General features: G+C 48.3%; 1 protein-coding gene across 1 annotated transcript; it reads right to left on the bottom strand.

Moving 5' to 3' along the window:
* Positions 1-6,586: 6,586 nt before the first annotated feature.
* On the bottom strand, positions 6,587-17,797 carry stk17al (serine/threonine kinase 17a like). Its single transcript, XM_086175380.1, has 7 exons — positions 17,524-17,797; positions 14,547-14,759; positions 10,365-10,512; positions 9,547-9,673; positions 9,375-9,423; positions 9,083-9,262; positions 6,587-8,280 (listed from the first exon to the last, which is right to left on the bottom strand). Exons 1-7 carry the CDS (start codon positions 17,634-17,636, stop codon positions 7,986-7,988), a joined length of 1,125 nt encoding a protein of 374 aa, XP_086031506.1. The 5' UTR covers positions 17,637-17,797; the 3' UTR covers positions 6,587-7,985.
* Between the last annotated feature and the right edge of the window lie 577 nt (positions 17,798-18,374).

Below are 18,374 nucleotides of genomic sequence, written 5' to 3'. Positions count from 1 at the left end.
ATGGCGGACTCGACTTGGGGATGACAGAAATCCCTTCGCAGCTGTTGTTGTCGCTTGTGATGCGGGTGGGGGGGGGGAATCCATGATCCATGATCCAAACCCAGACCTTGGGGCATTCATGCGGCATCTCGGATCATGAGTGTGACTGTCACGTTTGCAGCCAAATTATATTTCTGTGCCAAACACTGAAAAGACAGAGAGGGTGTGTTTGTGTATTTGAGGTCAAACTGCAGTCAGAAGGGGCCCGACGACCTCCAGCTTCACGTGTTGCATGAATCTGCATCGGGCTCACTGTATCCCCCATTGTTGCATTGGGTGACTCAGAGGAGGGTTTATTTTTTTTCCCCCTCTCGTCCAAGATACTGCACACTCCTCTACTCAGGAATGATACCGATGTTCTTTTCCCTCCTGTTTTCCACCCGCAAAAACTTTTATACTCAGAAAAAGAAAAAAAAAAAGGGGTTGATGGAAAAAAGTGAGGGAGCAAACAGGCGTCCCCTCCATGAAATGAGAAAAACAACCAATACCTACATAGAAGGGAATAATCCAACAAACACAAAATGAATACCAGTTTATTATGCATGAATAATATTTTTTGACATCTGTATTAAAATCCCTTTTTCCTGAGGTCATCTACACCCAGGGAGTCCTAAGCTCAGGTGGAGTGTGGAGACACTGAGCCAACATGGCCGCCTTTTCCACCTCTCAACCCCCCAGCCTCGCCGGGTTTCCCAAACACGCAAACACGATCGACTTCCAGGGCCATGGTCCGTATCTCTGCGCTCTAATTTATTTTCAGTTCGGCATTGACGCACCCGGTTTTCGTCATCTGAGGTGACCTTGTCCTCGCATGCGGAAATTCGTTGAGGTTGATGAGGGGAAGTTGTGTGCGTCTTGGCTCGAATTCGTCATATTTATCCCGAAGATCAGCTCGGCTGCTTCTCACAGCCCATTGATGCTCCGAGCGGCTTTGGCACGTACAGCCCGGCCCCCGATACGTGGAAGACCTACTTCTTCACAACCCCCTGCGTGTCTGAGCCTAAAGACTTACTGCCTTAAATCAACCCTGAAGATAGAAACACGTTAAACCAATTTCAATTATCCAAAAATGCGAGCCTTTCGGAACAGCTCAATGACACCTCAACCGCGACCTTCGTGGTTTCTCTGTGGTTTCTCGCGCAGTTTGACCGAAGCGAGGGCTTCAGACGGGATCCACAGGTGGAGGGGAAGGTCAGGGGTTCAAGGCTGAGAGCATTTATGCATTGTAGAGGATCCCTGAGAGGCTCTGCTTGCAGGAGGTCACGTCCGCCGGGTGACCCGGAGGCCCAGGTGTGTCTGGGATATCCTCTCTGCCTTCAAACGCCCATCACTGCTCCTCATAACCGGGATTATGATTACGGCTCTCCAGATAACATTGTTCTTCAAACAGTTTTCCACGACCTTCCTGACCCCCCCCAGCCATTGTTTCCACGATGCTTTCATGGGAATCTGACAGGGAGCGACGTGTTTACGCACACAAACACGCGCTCATCTGCATACCTCTTTGAGCCGCGATTGCATAACACAGAGCGATAACAGGAAGAAGGGAGTAAAAGAGAGGAGTTAAAAGTGACAATCATGTGAAACGATGAGACAGCCGACTCTGGGGTGGTTCCAGAGCTCCCCCTGGAACGGCAGGAAATATTCCTGGAAGGGGGAAAATTCCATCGAGGTGCCTGGCCTCTCCTCCGTCTGAAGAGATATTTCACCATCCCTGACAGAGCAACAAGAAAAGCAGTGTCTGCCGCGTTGGGAAAACGCTGTCAGGGAATGTTTTCAGTCCCGGAATGGCGTTCTTTGATAACCGGTTATTGATAACCGATCGAGGTTTATGTCATTTGACTTCTGCGCAGTTATGTTTGTTCCCGGCTGGTAAATATCTGAGCCGAATAAACTCCGCTACGTTCCCCGATTTCCCCCGAAAGAGGATTTCCAGTGCAGGTTGGTGTCTGGAGCCGTGTGTTTTTCTCTTTGTGCGCATGTGCTCCCGATGACCGCTTAATCCGGTGCCGTAGTAAACAAGCACAGTGCTGTGCACTGAAAAGATCGAGACTTCAAATCTTTTTTTTTTAATTCCCAAAAGTCTGGTCTGAGAACCCAGATCCCGATGCTTGTAGCAGTCAGTGGGCAGAGTTCACCTGCAGGTGTGTGTGTGTGTGTGTGTGTGTGTGTCTGTGTGTGTGTGTCAGCTGCGGTTGGAGGACATGTGAGCGGGCGTTCTTGTGCACTGCGGTCGCATAAATCCAAACAAGTGTGTTTCTGTGCGCGGGCCGACCCACCCTGAGACTGAGGCCTAATTCTGCGGTTTCCCCTGGCGTGGTCAGGCGCTCCGCGGGGCCGAGATCCCACCTCTGACCCCACGTCCAGGTCGGGCACGGAGGGGAACGGGTCGCAATGGCAGGTCGCGCCACTCTTTGTCCGTCCCGCCTTTGTCGCTCCGTTTCCAAGGACAGAATAAATAGCTCGGCAGAACCAAAGGCATTCGCTTCCCTTCGCCGCTGAGAAAACACCAACATGAGAAACACATTACCGGTGGTTTCGACGGCTGGAACGCCTCCTGGATACTCTCCCCGTCTTATTTTTCGCAGGGACACGTAAGCTAAGTCTTCCGAGTCCTCTGTCCCGGTCAGCATGTGACTTGACAATTTCAATTTCCCCCCGAAGCCTGCGATTCGTCACGACAAACTACCCCCCCCCCCCTTATTTTCTGCTTTTTTTTTTCTTATGCATTCACTTCCACCAGTTGGTGAGATCGCCCTCCGGGGGTCAAACAACAGTGCTCGAAGTCACCGTTGGCTTTACATGGCTTTGCACGTGCACCCCTGGCTTAAGGTCACTGCTGGAATGTAGCAGGAGTGAACCAATTTTGAGGGGGGTGCAGGGGGTAGATGTAGACTCGGGGGGGGGGGTTCATCCCGAGCATTCTTAAGGGATGAAAGGAAAGAAAAACTTGATTAACTTTACATTGCCCAGTCGCGGAGATGATGCAGAGGTCAGCTGCATTTATTAAAGTACTGGACAAGAATGAAGATGAAGAGTGAACAGAAGGGCCTGTTTCCCGAATCTCAGAGTATGCGTATTGATAGTATTTTTGTGTCCCCCCCCCCACACACACACACACACACACACATGTCCCGACCCTTCATCCATCCACCCACCACAGTATAATCAGGAACATAAGCGTAAAGGAATGTCTCCATTACACAAGGTGCGAGGGGGAACCGCTTCTGAGAAATCCGGTCGACTGACATAGACGTGGGGGGGGTTGGATGGAGGGATGGGGGACACAGGAGGCGGCCGGTTATAAGATACCGAGGATGACAAATGTAGCAGGAGCTCAGGCGGCGGGGGAGAAGCTGGCGGTGTTAGCGGCGATTAGCGGAGGACCCCGACAACATCCGGCCCTTTGATGAAAATCCTGGAAGCAAATCAGGAGGTTGTAGATTCAAATTCAGATCATTGAACCCTCCATTTTGGTGGATGTGGAAAGGTCTGAATAGAGAAAGCACCAAGAAGCACTCCATTTTGAGTCGAACTCAGAACTGTTGGCGCGTTTCATTCTTGCATGGTACAATGCAAATCAGCGTTCCCTTCACCTTGGGCCAGAAAAGGAGTTTCAAAAAATTTGGAGAGCGAGTTCAGACCGAAAAAATACGGTAAGAAACAAAACCCTGCTGTGCGAGCCGCGGTGCTTCAAAGTGGAGTTTGCCTGAACCTCGGCCAGCCGCGCTGCTCTGTGGCCGCTTGGCCTGTCGCCTCCTCGGCCAAGAAAAGCCTGAAAATCTGCCACTTGGAAGACAAGTATGGGGTGCTGTTGCTATGGATACAATAATACCCTCTCATCCGTATTTTGGTGCTAAATAGTGGAGTTTGTTGAATTTTTCAGAAGGCAGAAGCCCCACATTGAGTGTGGACCCTGGGGGAACGTTGGGTTTCTGTCAATCGTCTTGAAGAGTGTAGTGTCCTACTAGAGTCGCCGTCTTACCGCGGTGGAGGTGTTCTCATGTCCCAGTGATCCAAGGCTCTCCTTCGCATCAAGAGGAGCCCATGAGGCGGCTCGGGCATCTGGTCAGGATGGTTTCCGGTTACGGGAGACCCAGGACACGCTTTGTCTCCCTGCTGGCTTGGGAGTATCTCCCCCCCGGAAGAGCTGGACGAAGTGGGAGAGTGAAGTCTGGGCCTCTGCTTCAGCTGCTGCCCCTGCGACCCCGCCCAGGAAAAGTGCCAGAAGATGGATGTATGGATATGGTGTGGTCCGGACCTTCTGTGATGTGATTTGGCGCCATATAAATAATCGCTCTTGACTTTGACCTTTTCCGACTGGAAGTTTCGTCCCTGAGGTCGTCCGCCTGTCAGCGCAGCCCCGTGGCGAATGGATACTCGTCTTCAGCACGCCGTGTCATACCAATCTTCGGTTGTGCACGGACCTCCGTAGCTGGAGGGCGGCGTAGTATCCTTCCACCGTGACTGAGCGCAGGAAGCATTCATCCGTGGTCTTGTTTACCACGGCTGTTAGGAAGGGCAGGCACAGGCATACTATACTGAAGTTACTGTATGTGCTGGGAGGAAGTGAATGAATGAAAACAGTCAGGGCAATACGTGACGGCGAGAGATAAATCTACCAGGAATGACCCTTATACAAAACAGAACAAGGCACAAGCCATCGCCGGGCAACAAAAAGTACCACTGCGTACCAAGAAGCACCAGTGGTACTCTACCACCAAATGAGTAGAGACAAGGCCCATAAAAGAGCTCTACGAGTTCCTTAGAAATAGAAGATAATGTGGTTTTGTCTGTTCTAATCTTTTCGTCTTGTGTTGTTTTTGTTGCATTTCCTGTCAATTTGAAGGTCTTCTTACTATCTGCCTCTGCGCGACCCTTCCTGCTATCTGATTTGTCTATTTCTATGCCAATGTAGGTCTGGTGATCGTCCGTGAAAAGGGTTTAATAATAAAAAAAAAAGACATCACGCAACAGTGCTTGCATTTTTTCGAGATTGTTAACATATCTCCGGCTGTCCGCGGGAAGCAGATGAAGAAAAATCAATCAAAACATTTCCAATTTTCCAGTTTTGAGAGTGATCCAGCTCCAGAGAGGGGAAATGGATTGGGGAGATAACGCACAGCTTGAAAGGGAAGTTGTTGACATTCAACCATGGGAAACCATTAAGTCCACCGCAGGTTATCTGAACGTCAGCTTTGGTCCGCGTGTTTGTTTGGGTTTGCAGGAGCCTCCGACTTTTGAAAGACCCGGCCCAGACATCTCCACATCTGTCTCAGATCATCGCTGAATTTGAAATATCACGGTCACATCCACTGATCCCCAGTGTTTCTGAGAATAAGCCACTTCATCACATTGTGTTCTGTAACGTGTGTATGTGTGTGTGCGGTGTATTACCTCCCACTGAGAATGCAAACCCCATGAGGCCGATGTGTGTGTGTGTGTGTGTGTGTGTGCAGAGGCCTTGAGGACACGGTCTGAAATAAGTAAAGAGGCCAGTTATGAACATTTCTGGAATTCCTCAGCTCCACACGGCAGCGGGACTTTCTTGAGAGGAAGCAATCAGTCTGGGCCCCGAGAGCCTTATTGGCCAGATCCGAGCAGGAAGGGCTCGTCGCTGAGCGGCCGAGGAAGGGCCCGCTAAAAGAAAGAATTTGCGACCCGGGCAGGAAGGGATATTGTTTAACCCCGACATGAGTAAACAAGCACATGTGTGGTATAGAGCCACTACAGTGGAAAGCATTACCGCCTGTTACCCTTCTCGGGATCCTGGTATTTCCTGTGCGAGGAGCTGTAGGATATTTACGGCCGAGCGGCCCGAGAGACCTTTGATTTTTTTTTTCTGGACCCGAAAAACTCTTGTCGCTAAAAATAAGAAGAAAAGCTGGGGGGGGGGCGCTCATCTGATCTTCCCTGATTTTTAGATCCGCTGACTTGTCAGCAGAAGCACTCAAACATTGAGAGAATTGACAAGTGAGTGCATGGGGGGGGCTAATATTTCAGTTATCACAAGTGAATAAGTGAATAAGCAATGCTAAGTGCTTTGGTGAAGGTAGCAGAGCAGCCCTGCATGGACTTTACAAATAGCCTCATATGAGTTTAGTAAATAATAACAATAATAATAACAATAATAATAAAGGGTGTTGTCTGACATGTCTGACCAAAGATTTTGAACTTGGTAGAGCGTCTAGTCAATCTCATACCCATTAGATAAAACTGAGATTTCTCATAACCCTCAGAAGGAGCAGCCTGGTTCTTTGGGTTTTCATTTTCAGATTTTTTTGTACACTTTGCATTGGGAACCAGGTTCAAAGAGACTTTTCTGGAAGGCTAATCCTGAGCTAAAGAATCACTCATGACATGGAATGGATTTTAAAGTCAGCTGAGAGTCAAACTGGAAACAGTAGAGTCGACTGTGGAAAAGGTGTTGTTGTTATTCCTTTTACAATATCATTTAATTAAACTGAACTCATACCAGGAAGTGGTGATCTGCAGAACACTGCTTATTATCTCATTCTCAAAACATTTAAGACACGGGGAGCAAAAGTTTGATACAAAATGTATGGTTTTTTTTTTTGTTTTTTTTTTCCTTCCTTGGTTACATTTTGTAATGCATGCCAACAACATTTATTCATATCCGACGTTCTGTCCACGAGGACGAGTGCAAACCTGCCTGGAGTTCATGAGAGAGACAAGAACAGGAGTAAGAAAAAGTTATCAAAGAAAAAAAATAATAATAATAATAATGTTAACGTTCATACAAAAGGTAAAAAAAGAAAAAAAAAATTCAATCATTATTCTTACATCTCGATCTCATTTTTGTTACAATATTATTACTCATCAATCTCGAGCATCAGAGCACAGGCAAATATCACGCATGTTCACAACTCGGGGCCGTTCGCTGACCGCGTCATTGTTCCTGAGCGACTTGCTCTCTGGCAGTGACGTCGCACTTAAGTGTGAAAGAAATAATAATAATATCTTGTGCAATTTCAGCTTTAGCCCAAAGAGGAGGATGAACATTTACAATGTAAAAAACACAAAAATAAATTTAACAGAGTGGCAGTTTCTTGTAAAAAACAAAAAAAAAAAAAAAACACAACAAAACCCAGTATATGTGTGTGAGAACAGTAGGTTGTGGATTATAGATAATATTTACAGTGAGTTGTATGACTGTGGTTGATGAGCCTTTGGTTTGTTTTACTACGAAATGAAACTCCATTAACAAAAAGTGCTCTTAAAAATAAAAATGCTCCCATTTTCTGTCTTAAATGCAGGCATCAGCGTGGCTTTGTATTTAAGGGCCTTCTGAGGCACTGCAAACCATCATCGGCAAACCCGACGGTTTCGGTAAAGTTGCTCTGCTGCTTTCATTCCTTTGTTCGGCAGAACAATTCGGACAAAAAAAAAAATAAAATTCTTCACTTCCTTCAACAAAAGGTGATCTCAGAGGTCCATTCTGCTTGAGCTTTGCTCATTACCTGTGGAAGCTGGAGACATGGCCTCTGAAACCCAGTTCAAAAAGGCTAATGGGGTAAAAAAAAAAAAAAAAAAAAAAAAACAATAGGTGTGCACGCAGGAGTGAATGAGTTGAGGCCCAATCGCCTCAGGGGTCCCGGTGACGACCAGCCACTGGTCGAGTGCCGCATCTTCCCTCAGCATCTTTTATACCGCTCATGTTTCCCGTGCTGTAATAAATTAGCATATGGTAGCAGGCATTGTTTGAAAAAACACACACACACACACACACAGACGCAGAGGTATCAGAGTCCACCCAGCCCAAATCGCAGACGTCACAGCAGTGGAAGCAGCCGGCGGAAAGCTCTGTTTGTCCCGGCCTGGAGTCGGACCGAGGCCGGCGAACCGCGTGCTCGCCGGCTCCCGGCGTTCGCTTCGCCCGTGGAAGTCTCTTTCTCTTTGGTCTCTCCGCCTGCGACAGGCGTCGCTCAGCAGATCAGCTCCTGCTGGATCTCGGGCCGCGTGCGAAAGGGGGGCTCGCTGAAGGAGAAGGCGTCGCGCCCCGTCTTCAGCTCCCCCTGGCACGGGCACGTCAGGTACGAGCCGATCAAGTCCAGCTCGGGGCTTAGGGCCGGGCTCTCGGGCTCCGACTCAGACTGGCTCGTCTCCAGCTCGTCCGAAGAGGATGCATGGAGGCGCTGCTGGGATTGCGGGTGGGAGTGGGAGTGGGGGTGGGGGTTCAGCCAAGGATGGTTGAGGCATTCTTCCGCCGTGGCTCTTTTCCTGTACACACAAAAACAATAACATTATGGATGAGTGAAATTCCTGAAATCGTTTATATAACCAGTTTTCTTTCTGGGAAGAGGAAAACACGAGTCGGGACTGTTTCCTTTCATCGATCAACGATGACTCAAACGCCAAAGAATCCCACAGTCTTTCCAGCGCGGCCGCTAATCTCCTGCGAGGCTCCCGACGCGAGACATGGGTCACTGCCGCTCTGCGTCGATGCGCCACGGCCAGAATACAAAGCAGCGTGGAGGTGATGCTTAGGCGTGAAAAACACAGGGCGCCGGTGAGCCCATCTTCGGCTGTGTGAGTTGGCAGAGTGCAGTGATTCTTACAGAAACGGTTTTCCAAGATGAATTTTTTTGTGAGAAAGGGTTTACACTACATCCTTCGATGTGAGGACACTGAATCTGGACCTGGTTGTTGTGTTTGTGTGACAAGCAGTGACTGAGTGTCTCTATTTCTGGTGCCTTTATCCTCTTCCTTATTTTTCCCGCCCCCATCGTTTTGCCTCTGTTAGGCCTTCAATGCTGCAAGATCCAAGCTTGCGTCCTCGTACCTGAACGCAGCACAACAAGTCCATATGACATTTATGCCCCATTTAAATGTCCTCATACAGTTCAAACTGTAATACTCAGTTGCACAAAAGGAAATGAACATTTGCTTGTGTGATGCAAAGTCATGTTACCACACTTGTGACGAAGTAAAAAATGGACTCACGTCCTGTTCGATATGAATCAGGTGGGTGCGGAGCCGAGGGGAAATCATGTTTGTCGCAGTGATCCGATCAGCATCTCACCTGGGGTTCTTCAGAAGCAGGGTTTTGATGAAGTCCACTGCCAAGGGGGAGATCCCTTCAAAGGTGTCCTCAGAGTAGTCCACGCTCAACTGGGAGATGTTGAGAAATGTTGTCTGCTTGTTCTCGCCCAGGAAGGGGGACACGCCTGTCAGCATGATGTAGATCAGGACCCCGATGCTCCTGGTGGGGGGGAAAGGTTGTTTATAGGCAGCTCTGCTAATTCAATAGCTAATCGAACGTATGTAACGGAGAGGATCTACTGCTACGCATCAGCTGAAGACAGCGAACTCACCACATGTCTGTCGCGGTGCTGATAGGTTCGTAGTTCAGGATCTCTGGCGCTGCAAGAAGGCACGCGGCGCAAATAAATGAGTCGGTAGAAAAATCCAGAGGATTTGAAATTGCACCGGTGGTTCTGAATTTGTTGGGGGTTGGTCGGTCGCAGGATGGGGTCAGGGACTCACCTACGTACTCGGGGGTGCCCAGGATCTCCCGCACCTCTGTGATGTTGTCCATGCATCTGGACAAGCCAAAGTCCACGATGCGAATGTCACCCAGAGGTCTTGCACTGGTGAGCAAGATGTTCTGGGGCTGCGGGGGGGAGAGACCACGCAGATTAGAACGGGGGGTTACATAACAGCGGATAATTGTTTGAAGAGTCTGAGGTCGTTAACTAAGAAGTCAACATGAATGGTATTTGGCATTGGCTTGCTGTTTGAGGTGAGGATTTGTTATCTGGTCCATCAGTCAGCATCTAAATGCTCCTCTGATCTCAAAATCGTCGCCTAAGCTAATCAGAGGAGACTGAAAACAGGTCGGATGTCCCTGCCAGCAGCTTAGATAGCCCCGCGGTTGATGCGTGCGTACTCTTGTGTGCGTAAAACACCTCCTTGCTCTGTGCCAAGATGGTCGGAGAGCCGCGATTGGCTGGACCGGCTCCGACAAAAACACTCTGGCTCGGATGATTACAGTTTAGCGGCCCACCAGAAACCTGGGCCTGTGCCATCATCTTGCACCAGAAGTCTGGCTTGTGGTCATTGAGAATTGCTTTTGATTTGCTGTTTCAAAGTGATTCGAAAAACAGCGATCTAATAAGTGTTTAGATCGAAGGTAGAATAGTTCAGAGCGTCGATCACTGACTTGTGGGAAACATGTTGTGACACACTGAACAAGGTGAAGAGTTACGTAACAGAAATTAGCTCCCCCGCCCCCACCGACGCCTGTCACCCGAGGGAATGGACTATTCCATATCGCCACATAAGCGTTCAAAGGTGGTATTTACTTTCAGGTCCAAGTGCACCACATTGTTCTGGTGCAGGAAGACCACGCCGGTCAGGATCTGCCTCGAAAGCCGCACCACGTCCTCCTCTGTGAAGGCATCCTCCTCGTTCTCAGCCACGCACTGGTTGAAGATTTCGCCACCGGCGGCGCTGGAACAGGGGGAAAACACAAGAAGGGAAAATCTGAGAAAACAAAACTAGGAGACGTTACTAATAAAATGTGAAGTGAAGTCCACTCTGGTCATTAGCATTTTCTTTACAGTTACATAACCCACTCCTGGCCATTGCGCTTTAGCTTGAGAAAACAAAAGGTCAAGGCCAAAAAAGATCGAAACGATGTTAATGTAGTTTCCTCCCCTTTCTCAGAAAATAACCAGTCCACAGCAGGTTCAGATACCAGCTTCTGACATATTAAAGGTTTCTAAATCCAAATGCAGGATGCAAACAGGAGAGTGTGATCCAAAAAAGGAACCTCTTCTAGGGTTTAAAAAGCAAAAGGCCAGAGCCTATGGATTCCATGGGGTGGAGAGGGGTTCAAGTTGGTAACAAGATACTGTTGAGCCACAAAGCGAATTTCTCTTTTCCTTCATAAAAACACAAAGGGGATTATCCTTTTTTGGAATTTAGTCATTAGCCAGTTCTCACATTGATCCAAGACATAGTCAGGTTCCTTGCCCTGTCTTGCCGCGCTTGTGTAACAGTGCTAAATGAAGTGGAGACACGGTGGATTTATGTTGGATGCTCCATCAGTCAGATCACTGCCCTGAGCTGACAAGTTCGTCCGGCAAAACTGGAACCATGTGTGGGGGATTTAGGTGGCACACATGCTTTTGATCGTCAGAGGAAACATTGTGACTAGGCCCTGGGCTTGTACGTTACATAACCGCCAGGACTACGATCCACCGTTAGCCTCCTAAACCTGCGCCGTTTACGAACCTCAGCTGTGGAAATAATGCCCATGTTTTGCTGGATTTTGAGGATATCCATCATTGGTTGATATAATCCTTTCTTTCGTTTTTTTTCTCCTTGTAGCAAACGCATGACCTGCTACCTACTTAATGAAAATAACTCCGTTCCATGTCCAAAGCTGAACATGTTTTTTTTTAGTGCACTTGAGACATATAATGTTTAATACAATCCTGGCTTTGAAACACCAAAAGTTACTCCTTTCACTGTCTGAGAGGTCTGAGTTCAAACCGACACTTTGATGAATATATACGTACTACTAAAAGCATCCAGTTTCAGTTAAAACAGGGGGATCTCTTCCTGGACAGGCTCTTTGACATACAGGTATGTTTTCAGATGCTGAAAAACAAAGAACTCTGGAAATACCTCTGCCTCTAGTCTCATGAGAAAGCTCCTTAGTTATATGCCTTGCTGCGCATATATATTTGGCATCCTAGCATGCAAATGTAGCCTGTGTGCGGGCGGTCGGCGTGTCCAGTGTTGCTAATCCCCCTATGCGGGGTCGAGGACTTGCTGCATACAGACTTCCCTGAAGTGGACTATAGCAGACGAATGTCGAGAAAACCTTTCAACTTCACTATCGTTGGTTCGGCTGTTGAGTGCAGACCCTCAAACTCTCGAGTATTTGTTCGTAAAGGCCACCGAGGCGGGTGGTCGCGGTCCTGTTCCAACAACCTGGTTCTGCCTACAGGCCAAATCTGGCACCAGCGCTATGTTACTGCCGATAGAAAAGCAGCGATTCCTCTGTAGATCTCATTAATGGTTACATTGTGAGGAGATTGAGAACATAAAATGTCCATAAATATGAGAGATTATTCTCCAAACAAAATATGGCAATGGGATGATTAGAAATTAAACTGTCATGCCACGCTACGGTCATTAAATAAAATTACAAGACGCTCCTTTGCTTTGTTGAGATTCAAACATGGATGTTAAAGAGATCATTTGAAGGGTGAACTCAATATGAGCTGAACTTCAGTGTTGGTCAAATGTGGGTTAAACCCCTTTATCTACGGTCGACTGCCTATCGCGAGAAACCTCGCGTTTCTCCACAAGAAGCTAAAATTGGTTTATTGCTTTTGGCCTAAGCAGGAAATTAAGGGCGGCACTGGGCACGAAACATAGGGGTGCATTATCAGATGGTCACCAAGTTGAAGAGATGAAAGGTGACGCGTGTTCATTTTGAGTCTGGCCACGGTTCCTCGGTGCAGTGACTGCACTGGGGCTTTCTGTGGCTCTGACTCACGCTGGGGCCACATCTACAGCGGTGGTGAGGGGGGGGGGGGACTTCTCCCTGCTACCATCTCTCTGACATAACCAAGGATGTGGTGCATGGGTGCGCAGCAGCAGTTTAAACCAGTGTGGCGGTGTGCTACTTTTGGGAGCTGCGCTCGCCGCATACATCGAAAACCCACAAGAAGTGGAAAAAGGGTTTGTGTTGCCCGAAAGTCATGCTGATGTCAGACAGTTTGAAAGATGTTGCTATTTGGTGGAAAAAAAAAAAGTCTTACTGTGAATGCTGAGGCAACTTTTGGGAAAGTCAGAGCAGAATATACAGTTTAGAAATTGAGAATTGTTTGGGGTTTTTTTTTTGGTGTCTAGTGCCTGTGTGCGGCGGCGGCCCCATTACATGCTGACAGACTTAGTGCAGCTCCACCGGCAGTCACCCGCCAGGTCCCTGCTGACCTCCTGCAATGTTTTTTCTACCAGCCTGTGCAGCTACTTCCCCTTTCACACTTCAGTCAGAGGTCAATCACAGCTATCCCCCCCCCTACAGAGAGGCCTTTGTTTTGCAGAGGCATACCATGTCTTTGGGAGGGTGGAGAGGTCTTCTGGTCGGAGCAGTGAGTGGTTCAATTACTGGGTCAGACAAAGGGAGTTCAAGTCTAATTGCCCCGTGTTACCTCGGTGTGATGAGGGGAGGGAGGCAATTAAGGTGCGACGTGCTCTTTCCAAATCCTAATTAGAGGCTTTACTCCGGGCAGCCAGGACGCTCTGCATTACGTCATTGAATACGCAACCGCAACAGGCCAGAGGCGGACAGCGGAGACGGTTTCAGAGGGTCAAGCAAGCGGCTAATCTCACTTCGGTTCCCCTCGTCTGCAGAATCCTGGGTTAAGCCGCCACTTGGAGCTGGTTCGAAATGCAGGTGATCCAAATAAGGGGCTTCTGGAAAATGTTTTCCAAGGAACCTTAAAGTTTTGAGCCCAGCTTAGCAGAAATGATTGATGGACCCACAAACAGCTGAACTCATAAAATTGCAATAAAAAAGCAAAAAAAAAATGTTTTATGGGATGTCACTTGTAGGAGGGCTAGAAAACATAGGACAAATACCGGGAAATGCAGCTTCCACTGGAGGTTTTTGTCTCACAGACTGACTCTGGCTTACTTGAAACAAAATCGGCGGAACGGATGGAGTTACTCGGTTGCTAGCAAAAATTCAGTCTGCAGTTGCATGGGTTTAATTCTGACTAAATCACACAGCGTGTGAAACTGCTGATCCTTTCGATAAACGCAATATCCTCGTTTGACTGGGGAAATTTGAAAAAAAAAAAAAAAGTGTGAATGTGGTCATGCTACAACTGCGCTTCCTCCGTATTCAAAGAGAGTTTCTCACCACACCGTTTAGAAACTAAGGTGTTGTGGCGGCGTGAAGCGACTGCAGAGCCGGGGAGAATTTCCATGTATGGTCACAATCATCACAATCATGTGCCGCCATGCATTTTGCATGCGCACGTCTCACTCTGAGTTGAGGAAGACTTGAGATGCTCGAAACCATGCTCTCAGCAGCTACCGCATAGCAATCTCTATGCCAAGATGGGTAGTTTCCATACATCTGGCAGTTTAAAGCAAAAAACTAAACAAAAACTGATAATTTACATGAAGCCACATACAGTGGATGACATTTTAACAGAAGGTTTTCCACAATTAATTTCTTAGAAAAAAGAACAAGAATTCAAGGAAGACAGTAGAGGAGTCTTTCCAAAGGCATTTCAAGCTTCTGCATTCAAAATGCAGTTGAGGGACCTTTGGTTTCAACAGTTGTGTAAAGTTTAAATGGGGACCCTTTTCACCACTGTTTCTGTATGTGTGTGTTTGTCTGGACACACACACACGCACACGCGCACACACACATACACACACACACACACACACACACGCGCACATGCCAGTCTTGAAGGACCTTTGCTTGTGCTCTTTCATGGGTCGAGGCTCACCATTCCAGTACGAGGATGATTTCCGTGCTGGTTTCGTAGACCTCGTGCAGTGCCACCACGAAGGGGTTCGCCTTGGCTGATTCCAGCACTGCGATCTCGTTCAAAATGTCCATGCGGCAGTCCTCGCCCTTCCGTCGCTTTCTCAGGAACTTGGCAGCATACTGCTTCCCCGTTGCCTTCTCAATGCATTTCTTCACCACAGCGAACTTTCCCCTGGGAAAAGAGCGGGGGGGGGGGGGGGGGAGATTCGTGAGAAGGCTGAATAATCCCCACCACATTACTGGCTTTTCAAACATATACAGTCAGAGATGGTTCGGTTCCGTGTCCAAGCAGCTGAACGGACCGCGGGACCGCTTTTCAGCTGTGTGACTGCAGCGGTAGCAGGGTAGAATTACCGGACAAACTGTAATCTAGGTTTCACCTCATCGTGAAACCGAGATTGCAGTGCAAGATGTTGGGGAAAAACCCCGCCGGCAGGCCACTCGAGCAGAGGGTGGGGTTGTAGACTAGAGATAAGGTGAAGCAGCATCATTTGAAAACATAGTGGCACCACCGCTCTACAGATATGGGCCAACTGAAAACGACGTTTTACAATATGCTCGTTTTCTCCTTCAGACAAGAGACAGATAACTTCTGAAAGCCTGCTGAGGAGTGGCCAGGGTCCAGATGAGGCTGATAGTGCTTTGAAAAAGGGTCATGCCGACACAAAGGCACGAGAAGACCGCTGGCGCTGGATGTCACACGTCACTTTGGGAAAACCAATTTCAAAGCCCAGCCCATTTTATTTTCAAAACACCCCATGATGAGTTCGTGGGAGGTGTTAAAATTCAGCGACGGGCATGTGCAGTGGCTGCCTCTCTGTGCTCCGGGATGACCCACAACCCACGAGCTCCTAATCAGACCTTGTCCACCTCCCTTTCTCTACATTGGGGTACAAATGGAATTATGTTGACATCTCCTCCCAGACAGACGGCCGGAGTCTGCCTCGCCTTTGACGGGCACACAAAAGCTAACCAGTGGGTAACAAAGTGGCCTCGAGACCACCCACCTGGCTGGGCCAGGGCAGGCGGGACGAGGGGGTCCCGCCTGCAGTACAGTCAATTCTGGGCATTCTCAGCCACATTAAAAAATGGACGTCAGCATCCCCTTCAGGCTAACTGGTGTTGCAGGTATTAGGAGAAAAAAAAAAAAACAGGAAAGCCTGAGAAAATTACAACAGCGTGTGAAAAGATAAACGAAGTGAGTCGAAACTGAATGAATTGTCTTAGTCAGAAAGGGTCCAGTCAGCATGGTGCCGGCCATTTTCCCACACAGCATTACTCCGAGCCCATTGTGCCGCAGACCAAAAACAGCAACTGTTCTGGCCCGGTTCTGTTTTGGCCTCTGCCCAGGCACCGCGAGCCCAATCGTTGCTGTTCTATTTCCCAGCGATGGCGACGATTCATTGTCCGCAATGAAATGCAAAAAGCCCGTCACGGCCTTTTCAGCCTTAATTAGCCAAGTTCAGAGCCGTTCGCTGCAGGCCGGCAGCTACATACAGCTGAAAGGAAACAACCGCCAGCCGTGGAAAAGAGCAACAAGAGGTCCTTTTAAAAGAGTGACAACAGGTTAAAGGTCCCTCTACGCAACTATCTTCTGACCAACTTGTATGCTATTGTGTTTCCTGACAGTTGAAAGGCCCCTTTCATCACCACCTTACACATGAAGTTTGATTCAGTTTCCCTCAATTGCCAAAGGAAACTCGGCCGACCACCACTAGCAGGTGCCACCTTAAGACCTGAAACCCCACACACAATTATGCTCATCAGTGAGTAAACTCTCAGGGTTTTCCTGCTCTGTCTGCCATTTGTCTCCATCACATCAGATGTGTGATGACAAAAAGCAGAACTCTCATATCTTATTTGCCTGCATCATAGACAGAAGTTGCAGCTCTTTCTTTCAGGTTGACCACAACACATTCCCCAAGACACGTTTGGTAGGGGAGCGGTTCTTGTAACGCAGTTTAATTATGAGGGAGCTCTGAGGGAGAAAAAAAAAATCTTGAAAAGAATAGGATTTCATTTCCTGCACCAAGGAGCTCTAATGTACAAACTATAAATCTGATCTCCTGGAATGCAGCTACGCACACACACACTCTGGCTTAATGTGATTATGAGGCCTGATTTCAGGTTTGACGCTGTTAGGTCAAAGATGCATGAAAGGCAACTGCGAGATTCTGGTACAAGAGGGATTTGGGGTGGGGGTATTAAGAGGCTGCTCTGTCCTATACTTCCTAACCTGCCCCCCCCAACCCTGGCTGCTGTCCAGTTTACCCCAGGGTGTCCCACAAGGGAAACTCTGCAGAGCATCGTGTATCGAAAAGAGGAATTAAAGAGACAGCTGTTGAATCGGTTCAGAGGGCGAGGAAAACAGCTGTCACGCCGAGTGGACCGACTTGCAAAAGAACCTCATTAAAATCACCGATCTCTGGCTAATTTTGTGGATTTCCTCCAGGAAGACGCACTTCGAGGTGCGTAAACGCGCACCGCGGCGACTTGAGGTGCGCGTTTCACACTGCGTCTTGTAGAGAAACGCGCGTAACGAAGGGGGGGGGGAGGTTAAGTTAAAATAATAGACTTGGATTGACACACACACACACACACACACACACACACACACACACACACACACACACACACACACACACACCATCATCCAAGGTGGAGATGCGCAAAAGCGCACAACCATTGCGCGCCCAGGCGGTCGGAGCGCGAGACTCCCTCCTCCCTTCATCACCCCGCGAGATTTGGGGGGGGGGCGAGATTCAATCAACACGCTTCCTGTTAGCACGTGCAGGTAGTAAACCTAATGTGATTAACGGATTTATGTAAACCTATCAAGATTCCGCCGCAAATTCCATTCAGGCCGGCGTACGAGCAGACCCGGAATGTTCCCCCCTCCCACCGTCAACGGGTCCCGGTCACCGGTAGACGTTTACCTGCCCAGTTCTTCGCCGACCAGCTCGTAAGCAGCCGGGAACGCTTCGCCTCTTATCCTGGTGTGGATGCTAGTCATTATTCCGTTCTTGCTCATGTTCGCCGAGTTTGTCATCGATGTCGAGCGAAAAAAAAAGACAAATTAATAAGAAAGGAGAACAAATAATTTTTTCTCCGATTAAGACAAGACTCGCATAATAGAAGCGTTGGGGCGGCGGGTAATCCGGGTGTAGCGCGTCCTAGCCGGGAGCATGGGACCGGTCGGTGCGCTGACTCGGTAGGTTTGACTGCTGCTTCCATTCTACACATTCCTGATTATAAACTCCCGTTCCAGGCCCCGCCCACTCTGTATGACGCACAGCTCTGGTGACCAATCCGCTCGCCGCAGAGCACAGAAGAGGGCGGGGCCTATGCGCCAGCGTTTTTGGCCGTGGTGCGTTTAAGTGACAGCAGATTAATCGGGCAGACAAACAAACACTCGTCAGTCTCGAAGCATTAGAGCGATTAAGAGCAACACAAATAGACGCGTGGTCATAGTGAACCGCAACACGTACACGTACTGTAGAATATCACTAAAGGATTGGCCTCTTAAAGTTTAACTACAATTCAACGGATTTTAGACCTGTCATTTTGTTTTGTCAAAACATGAAAATCGTTTGTAGTTCCGCATTTCTTGGATACCAGATCTCAAGCCAAACGAAAAGTATTATTCACGTAATATGTTCTCATTACTTCTGGTATGAGGAAACAACGTCCGAGGACAGGCTGTAGTAAACATGTAACATCATGAAAGTGACAACTGACATCAGGATTTTTATCAGGATGGCTTATGATTTCCATAAAAGGTCAAAAA

This window comes from Fistularia commersonii, chromosome 28 (assembly GCF_037954325.1).
Source record: "Fistularia commersonii isolate RoL2024-O1a breed Wild chromosome 28, RoL_Fcom_v1.0, whole genome shotgun sequence".
Lineage (NCBI taxonomy): Eukaryota > Metazoa > Chordata > Actinopteri > Syngnathiformes > Fistulariidae > Fistularia > Fistularia commersonii.
The sequence above is the reverse complement of the archived record's forward strand: the minus strand, read 5'-3'. Positions and strand labels throughout refer to the sequence as shown.